General features: G+C 41.7%; 1 protein-coding gene across 1 annotated transcript in view; it reads right to left on the reverse strand.

Moving 5' to 3' along the window:
- The window catches only part of LOC122548867 (protein APCDD1-like), a 29,464-nt gene extending 16,746 nt beyond the window's left edge, over positions 1-12,718 (reverse strand). Inside the window, exons 1-2 of the mRNA XM_043687754.2 lie at positions 11,767-12,718; positions 2,383-2,563 (exon numbers count right to left, since the gene is read on the reverse strand). Of these exons, the coding sequence (XP_043543689.1) occupies positions 2,383-2,563; positions 11,767-11,836 (251 nt within the window). The 5' untranslated portion in view covers positions 11,837-12,718. The remainder of the gene's footprint in view (positions 1-2,382; positions 2,564-11,766) is intronic.
- Positions 12,719-14,268: the final 1,550 nt, after the last annotated feature.

Consider the following 14,268-nt stretch of genomic DNA (forward strand, 5'->3'; position numbering starts at 1 on the left):
ATTCTGCCTTGATTACCGAAACAAGGTCTTTTCTGGCCAAGAGCACTGTTCAGATGGATCATAACTTTCTTTAATATATTTGACTATTTTGCTATGTCTTTTCATACTCTATTGTTTATGCTTTGGTTAGGTATGTTTAGAGGAGAAAGTGAGGACTGCAGATGCTGGAGATCAGAGTTGAGACTGTGGTGCTGGAAAAGTACAGCCAGTCAGGCAGCATCTGAGGAGCAGGAAAATCGACATTTTGGGCATAAGCCCTTCCTCAGGAGTGGGTATGCATAGAATCAGGTATAACAATACTAATTTACTAAAACACTTATGCTCATCTGCACTAAACTTAATTTGCAATTGACCTGTGCACTTTAGATATTTTAATAAACTCACCTCTAACTTTTGAATTTTGTTTCTGATTCTAATTGGCATTTCTAGTTGGGTAGCCTACTCTTTGCACTTTATTTACTCACTGATATGTCTGATTTATGTGGTTTTTGTTGTCCAATTTCTTACATTTAATTGTTAGCTAAACATGCTATGGCATATTAAAAAGGTAGAAGATACTAATGTTACTATATGAACAATTAACAGTTTGATTTCAAATTTCTCCTTCTCTTCGCTTCTGATAAAATATAGTCAAGAAAGACTTCATACCAGACTGTTAAACATGTGCAATAATTGGAATTGGGAAATACTCTTATCTTATCAATACTTCTCGAATTATTGCTTATCTAAATTTACTTCCCTTGCTTCTCCTTAGCTGGAGATGCAACATTCTACTACAATAATAACTGACAGTTTCTTCTATCCGAAGACTGGTATTGAGTTAAGTATTAAGTAAATTATTCATACAGCATAAATTGGAAGCATAGTGGTAATATTACTGGAGCAGTAATTCAGAGCCCCAGGTTAATATACTGACGATTGAGGTTCAAATCTCACCACATTAGGTGGAGACCATAGGTGAGTAAAGTCAGAGAATCATAGAGTTATATGTCATGGAAACTGACCTTTCAGTCCAACTCGTTTGTGCCAACCAGATGTCCTAAACTGATTTAGTCCCATTTGCCAGTGTCCCTCTAAACCCTTCCTATTCATGTACCCATCCAAATGCCTTGTAATTGTACTTGCCCCCACCATCTCCTCTGGCAGTTCATTCTGTACCTAAACTACCATCTGCAAGAAAATATTACCCCTCATGTCCCTTTTAAATCTTTCCCCTCTTACCTTAAACTATGCCCTCTTGTAGGACTTTCCTACCCTGTGAAAAAGACCTTGGCTATTCACCCTATCCAAGCCCCTCATGACTTTATAAACCTCTGCAAGGTCACCATTAGTCTCTAACACTCCAGGGAAGAAAGCCCCACCCTATTCAGCCTCTTATATAGCTCAAATCGTCCAGTCCTTGTAAATCTTTGAATGCAGTGGTCTAAAAGTGGCCCCATCAAGGATGTTATATAGCTACAACATCCAATTATTTTCATAAATGACAAAAAGCAGTGGAGCCAACACTGCTCCTTGTAGCACACCGCTGGTCACAGGCCTCCAGTCCAAAAAGCAATCCTCTCCCACCTCCCTCTGTGTCCTATTTTCAAGCTAATTTTGTATCCAATTGCCTAGCCCCCCTGGATTCCATGTGCTGTAACCGTCCTAACCAGTCTACCATGTGGAATCCTGTCGAAAACCTCACTGAGGGCCATATAGACAAAGTCTACCACTCTGCTTTCATCGATCTCCATCAAAACTCCATCAAGTTAGTGAGGCATGATTTCCCAATCCATGTTGACTATTCCTAATCAGTCTTTGCCTTTCCAAATGCATGTAAAATCTGTCCCTCAGAATCCTCTCCACCACTGACATAAGGCTCGCTTGTCTATTGTTCCCTGGATTTTCCTTATCACCTTTAATTGCACCACATTAGCCAACCTCCAGTCTTCTAGCACTTCACCAATGGTTGTTAATGAAACAAGTATCTCAGCAAGGGGCCTAGCAATCACTTCCCTAGCTTCCCACAGAGTTTTAGATCAGGAAATAGCAAGTAAGTGATTGAATGTTTAAAAACAAGATAGATTCTAACAGGAAAAAATTTAGTAGCTTAGAGGTCATGTGAATGAGAGAATGAAATGGTGAAAAGTGCCTTAATTTGAATAAACTATGGATACAAGGAGGAAGAAACAATCAGGAATGGCATACATACAGCAAATGAGGAATAAGAGAAGTTGTCTCAGAGAGGAAATAACACTACAAGTATTGATAAAATAGAAAAACATGGGGAGATTCTTGTACCTTATCTGGGAATGCAATAGCTAGAAAGTGGAAGTCATCTTAATTTAATAGAATTTTATGCTATCAGTTATTCATATCAATGGACTATTGTTGTTTACTCACCTTGTAGAGACCCAGTGGCTCTCTACCTGAGGGGGCATTTGCACAGTTATCCTGGCTCCATTGTACAGGTGCTTCAACACGTGGTGACATTGAAAATCTTTGCTAAATTTGCCCAGGATTTTCTCGATGGACCTGCTGGATATTCCCTCTAAGGAATGGAGAGATGAAGTACTACCCAGTCCTGGAATTAAGAGACATGGAATGTAATATCTATAATGGATGAACATAAGTAAATCAATGTTAAACACAGAAAGTACAGTCCCAACCATTGAACTCCTCAATTCAAGTTGTTGCAGAGATTAGTAAGTAACAACAAACTGGGTTTGGAGTCACAGAGTCATGTAGCACAGAGACAGACCCTTCCATCCAACTCATCCATGCCAACCAGGTTTCCCAAACTAAACTCCTGTCATTTGCCTACATTTGGCCCACATTCTTCTAAACCTTTCCTATTCATGTCCTTATCTAAATGTCTTTTAAATGCTACAATGGTACCTGCCTCTACCACTTCCTCTGGCAGTTCATTACAGGTTATTAATTTTGAAAATAAACATACCATGAACTTTTCAGAAATAAGAATATTCCTATTTAAGTTCTGTTAATGCCATTATTTTATTAAATTTAAATTATCTATAATTTGTAAGTGAGTTTTTTTTTTAAACAAATGGACCTTCAAAGTTTATCTTTTGAGTATATTCTGATAATATTCAGTATGCTAAAAGGAATGGTTTTCACAGGTAGGAATATAAACCGGTGATAAATCTACTCATCTCTGCACATTTTAGACGGACACCTGCTTTCCTATTCTGTGTACATGAAACTATAGAATTTTGAGATTAAAACATGGATTGACTGTGACTTGATTGATATTTTATGATTGAAGTAGTTTCAACAATTTTCAACTTGTTGCTTGACTTGGTTATTTTGAATAAAATAAACTGGTTAATTTACTTCACAGTTTAAATCAAAGCCTGCCATGATACAGAATGAACTATAGAATCTAGTTAGGTTCAGTAACACTAAGTAGGCTGTTGTATAAGGTTGCTTTAACTTGTTATTGAGCCAAGTGACTCTTGCTGTTAAGAGCTGAGTGGTTTATCCTTTTCTATTGTTGATTAGATAAGCCCTTGCACTTAGCACAGCAAGGAGAATTGGTGGCAACTCTCAACCCAACTACAAGCTGCTATTGGTTGGTATTGATAAAACTTGACATGTCCTTCAGTTGAAATTCAGTGCGAAATGTTGTTTACACCTTCCTTGAAAAACTTGCTGTTTGCTTCCTCTAAATACCAGTTCTGAGATTAGGTTGATATTCGCTCAGTGAATCCTGTTCTCAATTATCCTCAAACTACCATTCATATGAAAATCCATGAAACATCCTCTCCTGAAGGTTCAAATACCCAACCACTTTGTTGTCTATTTAACCCTTTCTTTTGAGCTGAAAGGAAATCTGAGCTGTTTAGGACTGATTCCCCTGATTTAAACTATTTTAACTTTCAGGGGAAAATGTTGAAAAAAATAAGTGCAGAGATTTGTTGTGCCAAGTCATCCATTCACATTACATCCTTTTATGGGAATAGATTACATATTAATGATACAGGACTGTGACAGTGCAACCTCTGACATTGTCTTTAGTTTCTGTTAGAGGTGACAGCCAATATATCTTTGCATGGTGAGTCAATACTAGTTCTCGTCACAATGCTTATGGATATTGCTTGTCGCACCCAGTTCCTTCAAAGCATCAGGAGGCTTCTGAAGAATGGGAAGTTAGTATTTTCAAAGACTATTTAATAGCTACCTTTAACAGCAGATGGCAGAATCTGCATTTGGCGTCTACTGGCACTCAGAAGCTACATGAGATGACAGGTTTGATTTGGCCCCATTAATTATACTCAACTCTTGTAACACATTCCTATTGTGGTCAGAACAAGCTTAGAATTGCTTTGGAGCAGGTGATGGTCTTTCAGATTAATCCTTATTAAACAAAAAGTGTTGCTATCAGTTTTTAATTAAACTGGGTTAACACACAGCAGGAATACAGGATTGTGCAATTAAATAATTTATCTCTGCTCTCATCTTCTTTTCCAACATAAGGTGGAATAATCCTGATTTTGCTGCATTTGAAATCTTATGTTACAATGCCTCTTCTGTTCAAGTTACTTGATTGTATGAGCCAACACTGATGCCGTGGCATTGTTTCAAAGGAGCCAAGAAAAAGCAGAAGGTTGAAAAGAAACGAAATTAATGTTAATCCTCCATATAGCAATATGCCAGCATACTGTGAGACTGAAGCAATACTGATAATATGATAAACATTGAACTCCAATCCTTGATGTTGTTGTTATATAGTACAAGGCAGGATATATCCTACCCATATTTAATTTACTACCAGAAGGACTACCCTCCCAATGACTTGTTAATGGTTAGGAAACTGCGCAATGAGGATCTCTCTTAAAAACTCTTCAAAACTGCAGTAGCCCCTACCCAACCAAAAGCTTGTCAGCTGAGATTTCCTCCACTCTGAATTACAACATAGTTGGAATTGAAGGTGAGAGAACAGGAGTTAGGACTTCACTGCTTCCGCATTACTCTTGGAGAAGAAGGTTAGAAAGAAGCAGATGGTGGTGATGGTGCTGGGGTGGAGGTCAGTGCTGGCAACAGCAAAGCTGAATGGTTCACTCACACACAAGGCAGGGGATTTCTTTCTAACCCTTTTCCACTCCTACTCCTTCAAATCCCATATTTCAAACCATCCCTGCATTGTATTTGGTCAGTTCCATATGGCATACCATTGAATGTGTTGTTGTCTCTTTAATGTCACCATGCCTTTTTTGCAGTGTGGAGTCTAGTCTAGTCAGAGCACACTTACCAGAGTTATTTTTAAGGTCATGTGCAGAGTTGGCATTGTTTTTTAGATTCTGCATCTAATGATAAAATCTAGGATATCACCAATATTTTTGCAGACTTGAACTTATAAAAATTCATTCAAGGGTATTTGGGTATCACTGGGTAGGTCAGCATTTACTATTTCCCCTAATTGTCCTGAAGGTGGTAGTGAGCCACTTTCTTGGAGCCATTGCAGTCTTTGAGTGTAAGAACATTCACACTGCAGGTAGGGAGGAAGTTCCAGGATGTTGAGTTAACAACAGGGATGGAACAGTGCTATATTTTCAAATCAGGATGGTGTGTGGCTTGGAGGGGAACTTACAGGTGGGATGTTTTCCATGCCTCTGCTGCACTTGTCTCTCTTGATGGAAGTGGTTGTGAATTTGGAAGGTGCTGTCTAAGGAATCTTGCTGTAGTGCATCATGTAAACTGCACCCACTGTTGCCACTGTGAATCAGTGGTGTAGGGAAAGAATGTTAAAATATAGCACTGTTCCATCCCTGTTGTTAACTCAACATCCTGGATAGTGTGTCAATCAATTGGGCCGCTTTGTCTTGGATGGTCTTAAGCTTCTTGAGTGTTGTTAGAGCTTGCATTCATCCAGGCATGTGGGAGATATTCCACTCCTGATCTATGTCTTGTACAGGCATTGAAGGGTTCAGAAGGACAGATACTCATCACAGAGTTTATAGTCTCTAGCTGCTGTTGTTATATATATCTCATGATATAGCTAATCTAGTTCAACTTCTGTTCAAGCTAACCCCCAGGATGTTCATAGTAGGGGTTTCAGTGATGGTAACACCATTGATTTCAAGGGCTGATTGTTAGAATCCCTCTTAGAGTCATAGAGCTATACAGCATAGAAACAGACCCTTCAGTCCAACTTGCCCATGCCGACCAGATATCCTAAATTAATCTACTTCCATTTGCCAGTATTTGGCTCACATCCTTCTAAACCTTTCCTATTCATTTATCTATTCAGATGTTGTAATTGTATCAGCCTCCACTACTTCCTTTAGCAGCTTATTCCATACATCCTCTGTGTGAAAAAGTTGCCACTTAGGTCCTTTTTAAATCTTTTGTCTTTCACCTTAAATCTATGCCCTCTAGTTCTGGACTCCCCCATCCCAGGGAAAAGACCTTGGCTATTCATCCTATCCATTCCCCTCATGATTTTATGAACCCCTGTAAGGTCACTCCTCGGCCTCCAATGCTCCAGGAAAAATAACCACAGCCTCTCCCTATAGCTTCAACCCTTCAACCCTGGCAACATCCTTGTAAATCTTTTCAGAATCCTTTCAAGTTTCACAACATCCTTCCTGTAGCAGGGAGACCAGAATTGAATGCAGTATTCCAAAAGTGGCCGAACTAATGTCCTGTACAGCTGCAACATGACCTCCCAACTCTTATACTCAATGCACTGACCAACAAAGGCAAGCATACGAAACACCTTTGTTTGAGCTTGTCATTGTTTTGTGCAAAGCATGCTTTTCATGCCTTACAAACCTCTCTTTCAAAATCTTTGTTTTCCTGAGTAATAGCAAGCCTACTTCCATCAAGAGTATAAATGTTGTTATTTTGTTTAATCAAATGAAATATCTTCCATTGATATTTAGCTCCATCTGTCTTTTTAGTTCATTACCCTCTTCTTATCAATAATTCTCTGCAGTTTCCTGTAATGTTCTGCAGGGCATTATTTGTAAGTGTTATCTCCACACTCTTTGGGCTTACAGTGTTCTATGCTGTAAATAGCAGCTGCCTAAAACTAAACATTGCGGGACATTATACATCAGTTCCAACTATTTAGAAACTCTCATAATTAGATATGACACTATCTCTACACTGGTAGAACTGCTTGAGGAAGTAGTCCTGAACATATTTTGGGAATTTCTTTCTCTTCACTCCATTAACTCCTTTTCTTAAATGACCGGATGAGGTAAGTTCATTCCTTCTTCCCTCCTGTAACAATAGCCTTTTGCAGGATGCAGTGCACCTTAGGCTGCTTTCTTATTGAGTACATAAACCATTTACCAATGCTACATTTGTGGAAAACCAAAGTTTTGGATCGAGGTGGAGTGAGATACTGTGGAAACTTTAGAAACGCCACTTCAGTTTAACATTGTATGGACTGTAAATTCAGAGCAGCATCAAATTTGGATGCTGGACCCTTGAGTATGTTTGAAAGTTGTCTGAGAAGAGGCAGATGGAGTTTATTTCAGATAAATGTGAGGTGCTGCATTTTGGGAAAGCAAATCTTAGCAGGACTTATACACTTAATGGGAAGGTCCTAGGGAGTGTTGCTGAACAAAGAGACCTTGGAGTGCAGGTTCATAGCTCCTTGAAAGTGGAGTCGCAGGTAGATAGGATAGTGAAGAAGGCGTTTGGTATGCTTTCCTTTTTTGGTCAGAGTATTGAGTACAGGAGTTGGGAGGTCATGTTGCGGCTGTACAGGACATTGGTTCGGCCACTGTTGGAATATTGCGTGCAATTCTAGTCTCCTTCCTATCGGAAAGATGTTGTGAAACTTGAAAGAGTTCAGAAAAGATTTACAAGAACGTTGCCAGGGTTGGAGGATCTGAGCTACAGGGAGAAGCTGAACAGGCTGGGGCTGTTTTCCCTGGAGCGTCGGAGGCTGAGGGGTGACCTTACAGAGGTTTACAAAATTATGAGGAGCATAGATAGGATAAATAGACAAAGTCTTTTCCCTGGGGTCGGGGAGTCCAGAACTAGAGGGCATAGGTTTAGGGTGAGAGGGCAAAGATATAAAAGAGACCTAAGGGACAATGTTTTCACGCAGAGGGTGGTACGTGTATGGAATGAGCTGCCAGAGGATGTGGCGGAGGCTAGTACAATTGCAACATTTTAAGAGGCACTTGAATGGGTATATGAATAGGAAGGGTTTGGAGAGATATGGGCTAGGTGCTGGCAGGTGGGACTAGATTGGGTTGGGATATCTAGTCGACATAGACGGGTTGGACCGAAGGGTCTGTTTCCATGCTGTACATCTCTATGACTCTATGACTGATTAGAGATAAGACACTGTCCCTTCTGTCCTTTAAATAATCAAAATCTCTAACTGATTAGAGACTGTGATATGCAAATATATATTCTAGTTAATCTTTAACTGTCTTCGAAAGAGTTTCAGTGATGTGAAACAGGCAATGCCTGGCTGACCCTAAACTGAAAGTAGAAATCTCAGATTCATTAAATGCATCATTAAAGATTTTATTTTGAACCAGAGAGGATACTTTCAGCCCTCTTGTGTGTTTACTTGCTCTTTGCTGGAACGATCCAGAACTAATTATACTGCCCTGCTCTCTCCTCAAAGCAAACATCAAATATCGATGTTTTTCCATACAAGATATAATGGTTTCTGTCACAACCATTCCCCATGAGAAAGCATGGATATTCAAAGAAACTATTTTATGACAACATGCCTGCCAACCTCACTCTCCTTAGTAACACTTTTAAATTAAATTGTAGGCCCTTTATTGTTGACTCCCTAGCTAGTGGATGGTAATATGCTCTGACTGAATCTGATGTGGCTCAGTCATTTCAATTTATTTGAAATAAGCACCATGACCTCAATAACTCCACTGTCACAGAGTCATAGAGTAATAGAGTTTTTACAGTATGATAAAAGGCCCTTTGGCCCATCATGTCTGAAACAATCCTCAAACATCTATCTATTCTAATCCCATTTTCCAGCACTTGGCTCATAGCCATGTATGCTATAGTGTTTTAAGTGTTCATCTAAATAACCCTTAAAGTTCAAAGGCTCTTGTATCTACCATCCTTTTAAACAGTGAGTTCCAGATACCCACAACTCTCTGGGTAAATAAATATTTTCTCAAATCCTCTTGAAGTTTTCTGCTCCCTTCCTTAAAAGTGCTCTCCTGGTTCTTCACTCCTTTACTAAAGAGAAAAGTTTCTGCTTATTAGATTAGATTAGATTACTTACTGTGGAAACAGGCCCTTCGGCCCAACAAGTCCACACCGACCCGCCGAAGCGCAACCCACCCATACCCCTACATTTACCCCTTACCTAACACTGTGGGCAATTTAGCATGGCCAATCCACCTAACCTGCACATCTTTGGACTGTGGGAGGAAACCAGAGCACCCGGAGGAAACCCACGCAGACACGGGGAGAATGTGCAAACTCCACACAGTCAGTCGCCTGAGGCGGGAATTGAACCCGGGTCTCTGGCGCTGTGAGGCAGCAGTGCTAACCACTGTGCCACCGTGCCGCCCACCCCTACTCTATTATACACCTCAATCAGCCAACACTTCCCCTCACACCCTCTTCCATCAACATCCCCCCCCCCCCCCACATCCAGCCTAAGGAAAACAACCCCAGTTTTTCCTTATAACTGAACATCTTGCTGAATCTCCTCTGCAACTTTGGCCCTTAGAAGAATTTTTAAAAAAATAAATACTAGTTTGTGGTTATCTGCTATATCTCAATGCGTCTGGCTCAGAAAACATTTATGTCAAGCACTTGGAGGAATGATTCTTCATTTTTCTGTGGGAATGTAGATAAATGCAGATTGTAGAAGTAGCATGTCAATGCTGGGAAGACACTGTCAGAGTTACTGGGTGTGACTGGAAATGGAGAATGGAACTGGAAGAGGATAGAAGACTTTGAGGACAAAGATGCTAGCACAGAGAATAGAGATTAACAGAGAGCTAGCCAGCACAGGAAAACATGGAATCGAGGGTGGAATAGCACTCATCAAGCTCAGTCCTCCTGGAAGCTATTAGAGTCTCCTCCATCTATTTGGCCACTTAAGGGACGCCTATCAAGCTCCTGAAGTGCAGTTACACAGAGCAGCTCCCGGTCTGTGTTCATGCTCCTGGTCTCGCCATCGGCAAAGTTGGAGTGAAGGGGGCGAGTAGATTCGTATCCTCTATATTTTAAAAGGCAGTCTTTGGCACAGAGCCAGCATCCTGACACAGTCTCTGAACAAACTGATTCAGCAGAAGCCTAACTGCGAACCCTAATACGAATCCAGGCAGGAAGAACTGTTCCTGTGTTTTGTTTTGTTCTTTCACCACAAGGTAACCCTCTGCAGGCTGAAGTTTGCAAACAGAAAGCTGAGCGTTTCACAGTCTAACGGAGTCCCAGGGAAATCCCCTGACATTGTTACAGACCGGGAAGGGGCTGGTGATAATAATTACCCAGCGATTTACTCTGGCCGAGATGGTTGAAGAGCTTTGAGAGAACATCTTCAGATCGGGCAGATTTTCTGCTAGTGGGTCGGCCCTGATTTAATTACTGGATTCAGCCAAAGAAGAAAGATCGCTCGATAATTTCAAACAGATGGGGTTTTTTTTTTAAAAAAAAGTCCCGATCCGTCAACGATTCGCAGACTGATTCCATTCTGGGTGAATTCTCTCCCTCTGAGGAGAACAGGACTGCCTTCGCTGATCTGAATGTAGCTCAGCTGTTTCTCCACCAGCAACTTCTGACAACTTACCCATCACCTCCGGTTCTACAACTCTGCCAGTTTGTTCTACCTTACAGAACCTGTCTTGTTACACACATACAGGACCATACTACCACAGAGAATACCAAACTGTCCAAACAGCTCAATAAATTCATTCCATAACCCGAGATTAAAAAGCTACTTTGGATAATAACGTTCCATCTGCTTTTAAGAATTCTCCCATATGGCCAGCTTATCTATTCCCTCTCTAACTGCCACTGCTGGGTGTGTTTCGGAGCTCACACCCCAAACCCTGCAAGGCTGAATCTGTGGCTCTGAGCAGTCGCAAACCCTCCACCTCCCCCAGGGGAGAGCTTTCATCCACCCACCCTCTCCCGATAGAGATGGCAGGTCCCGGGGAGAAAGCGCTCAGATAGCGCGCCTTTACATTCACCCTCCCACACAACTGACAGGTGACAGGTCCCAGTGTATGTCACAGACAGAGCTCCAGCCCAAACACTCCGCTACATCCATTCAAACCTTAAAACGTTCATCACTTTTTAAAGAAACGCAGCGTGTTTCCATGCTGAATGTCTCTAGGTACCGTCGCAACTCCCACGGACACGCATGGCCACAGGACATACACTCACACACATAACTACAGGACACGTACAGCTACAGGACAAACACACACGTGCACATAGGACATACATACACACAGGACATACACATAGGACACACGTACACAGGACATGCAAATATATGTACACAGGATATACATTCATGTACACAGGACATATGCACGTATGTACAGAGGGCATATACACATACGCATGTACACATGACATACAAACATGTACATAGGACATACAAACATATGTACAACAGGACTCGCATACAGATGGCCATATGACACACACGCGGACACGGAAACATTCAAACGCACATGACAAACATGGACAAAAGACATAAACATACATGGACACGGGGCAATACGAACATACGTAGACACACAAACACACGGGCACACACTGACACTGAGAAGTGCAGTCTGGAGCCAGGGGACTTACCCATGATGATGAGTGTGAGTAGCAGGGACCGGGACATCACTCCCAGCCGCTGTTTCCACATTCCGTCCATATCCTCCCGGAGCCCCCTCCCCGATCCGCCTTCACTCCCGTGATCACTTCCAAAACCAAGCGCCACTCCGAGCTGTCCTTCAGACCCGGCGTGTGTGTGTGTGTGTGGGAGGGGGGTTAGAGACACAGCTATGTCCCTTTCTGTTCCTCACTCACAGCCCGGACATACTCTGCCCGTCGGTAAACCAGCCGCTGAATTCCAACAGCTAATCTGTGCACGAGTGTTTCTTTCAGTTTTTTTTCCCTTGATTTTCCAAGAATACGAACAGGAGCTGAGGCACCGTGTGGAAGTGCCTCCGATCCGGAGAAGCGCACCCACAGGATCGGCGCCTGGACCTTTCAGTGTTAGAGAGAGAGTGAGTCTGTCTGTGTGTGTGTGTGTGTGGAGAGGCCTCTCCGTTCCCAAGCCCATCAACACTGGCTGTGGGTCAGGAGGTGGAGACTCTGCCTCTTAGGCGCTACATCAAAGGGATGAGTTTATGACGATCGTTTCTTGTGGTAGACACTCGCACACACACACACACACACACAGGGAAGGGCTTGTTGTTTTTCCACCAGGTCACTTACCACGTCTTTCCTACACAGCTCCGATTCCTGACTCGGAAATTAAATCCCAATTCTCCTTTCGAATCACCCTTTCTAATCTCTGATCGATTTGGGTAAGTTCTCAAAGCGCTTTCTCCAGCATGGTTAGGACAGGCGCCAGGTTCGAAGCCACTTTCTTGGTAAATCACAGAATGGGGATAGTACAGGCCATTCGGCTCTCTGCTAACCTTATTTTCTTCTTTCAGAAACCTTGCTATTTTACTTTTGATACATTACAGCCATTACCCTAACACATCCCATGTCAAAAAAGTCCTGTTATATGTCACAATTATTTTAAAAGGTTACAGCGTAAATTCAGTTCAATCCATTCTGCAAACTCCCATTACAATTCCTGTCACCAATATAGATATCAAAGACTAGAGGGCAGCAGTGAGTTAGGATAAGAGACAAGGAGCCAATTCCAATCCAGATCCAAGACACGTTCCTGCTACTCGCATGTTGGTGCACACCCATAACTGTATTCACTATTGTGGAAGTGACAATGCACTACTGTGTAACATGTCCTCATCTGACTCCACAAAACTGGTAAATGAGATTTCTAGGAAGCAGTCTAACATTGATTTAATTTATAAGCCATCCAAGTGAAGGTAAATCTTGAGTTTTAAAATAGCATTGAAATGGACCTGGTCCATTGTAAAGTTCATTTCCTGGTGCACACAAATAACCTCACAAGCCCACTGGATAAAGAACTCAATGTTCAGAATCCTGTATACAGCAATTTTTCAATTTGTAAATATTTTCCTAGTCAACCTACTCAAAGATATTACCACACACCTCTGGAGCAGGGGATGGGGTTTAAACCTGGGCCTCCTGACTCAGAGCTTGGAAGTCTGCCACTGTACCACAAGAGCCCTTACCTTTTAGACATGCACACTATCCACAGAGGAGCGTTTCACTGCCCTGTATTTCATGCCATTATGTCACCTCAAACATGTTTATTACTGGAGCCAAGGCAATAGGATAAAAGATAGCAAAAGCTTATGTTCATTCATCTCACTGACAACATAAGCTGACACTACTGACTGGGTTTGACTGAGAGTTGTTCACTCAAATTGTCCTGAGGTCTCTCACAGGTGGTTTCTCAAACCCTGCAGTGTTTTTACCTGTCAGCATTAACTATTGCAGTCAATCTTCATGAAAAAGACATCTGACAGGACCACTGTTGGGAACTCAGCTGAATCGGCCTGACCCACTATCAAATGATCCTGTGCATCCATTCACAGTACAGCTTCAAATATGCTCCCTTCCTCACACAAGTTTAGTTTTACATCATGCTAAAGCTATGACAGTGTAAGAAGTGGTAACATTTTGTGAGCATTGCAAATGCATACAACAATCACATTTTAATACTATCAGATTATTTCATTGAATGAGATGCTAAGAGAAAAAGATTAACAATTTGCATTTTGCATATAGCATTTTGCACAACTACTGATAGCCTCAGCCAATAAAATGTTTCTGGGGTGTAGTCATTGTTGCAATGTAAGAAATATTGGTAGCAGCCAATATATGAATGACAACACCCCACAAACAATATTGAGATAGCAACCACTTAATTTGTTTTGTGATGTTGACTGAACGATTACTATCAGCCAGGCCATTAGGGATAACTGCCTTACTCTTCTTTGTAATAGTGCCATGGAAGTTTTTACCTCCACCTGAGGGAGGCCTGGCGTTGGGCCCGTAGTACTGCATTGGAGAGTAAGCTTTGATGTCTGTGCTCAACCCCGGTCCAATGGGATTTGGACCCAGAACCTTGTCATTCAGAACAAAAGTCTTACCAATTTGCTTGAGGGGCCCAATGGCCTACTTACCCTCCTAACTGGG

The sequence above is a fragment of the Chiloscyllium plagiosum genome, unplaced genomic scaffold, assembly GCF_037043375.1.
Source record: "Chiloscyllium plagiosum isolate Xiang-an unplaced genomic scaffold, Cpla_swu_hap1 HiC_scaffold_4, whole genome shotgun sequence".
In the NCBI taxonomy this organism is placed as follows: domain Eukaryota; kingdom Metazoa; phylum Chordata; class Chondrichthyes; order Orectolobiformes; family Hemiscylliidae; genus Chiloscyllium; species Chiloscyllium plagiosum.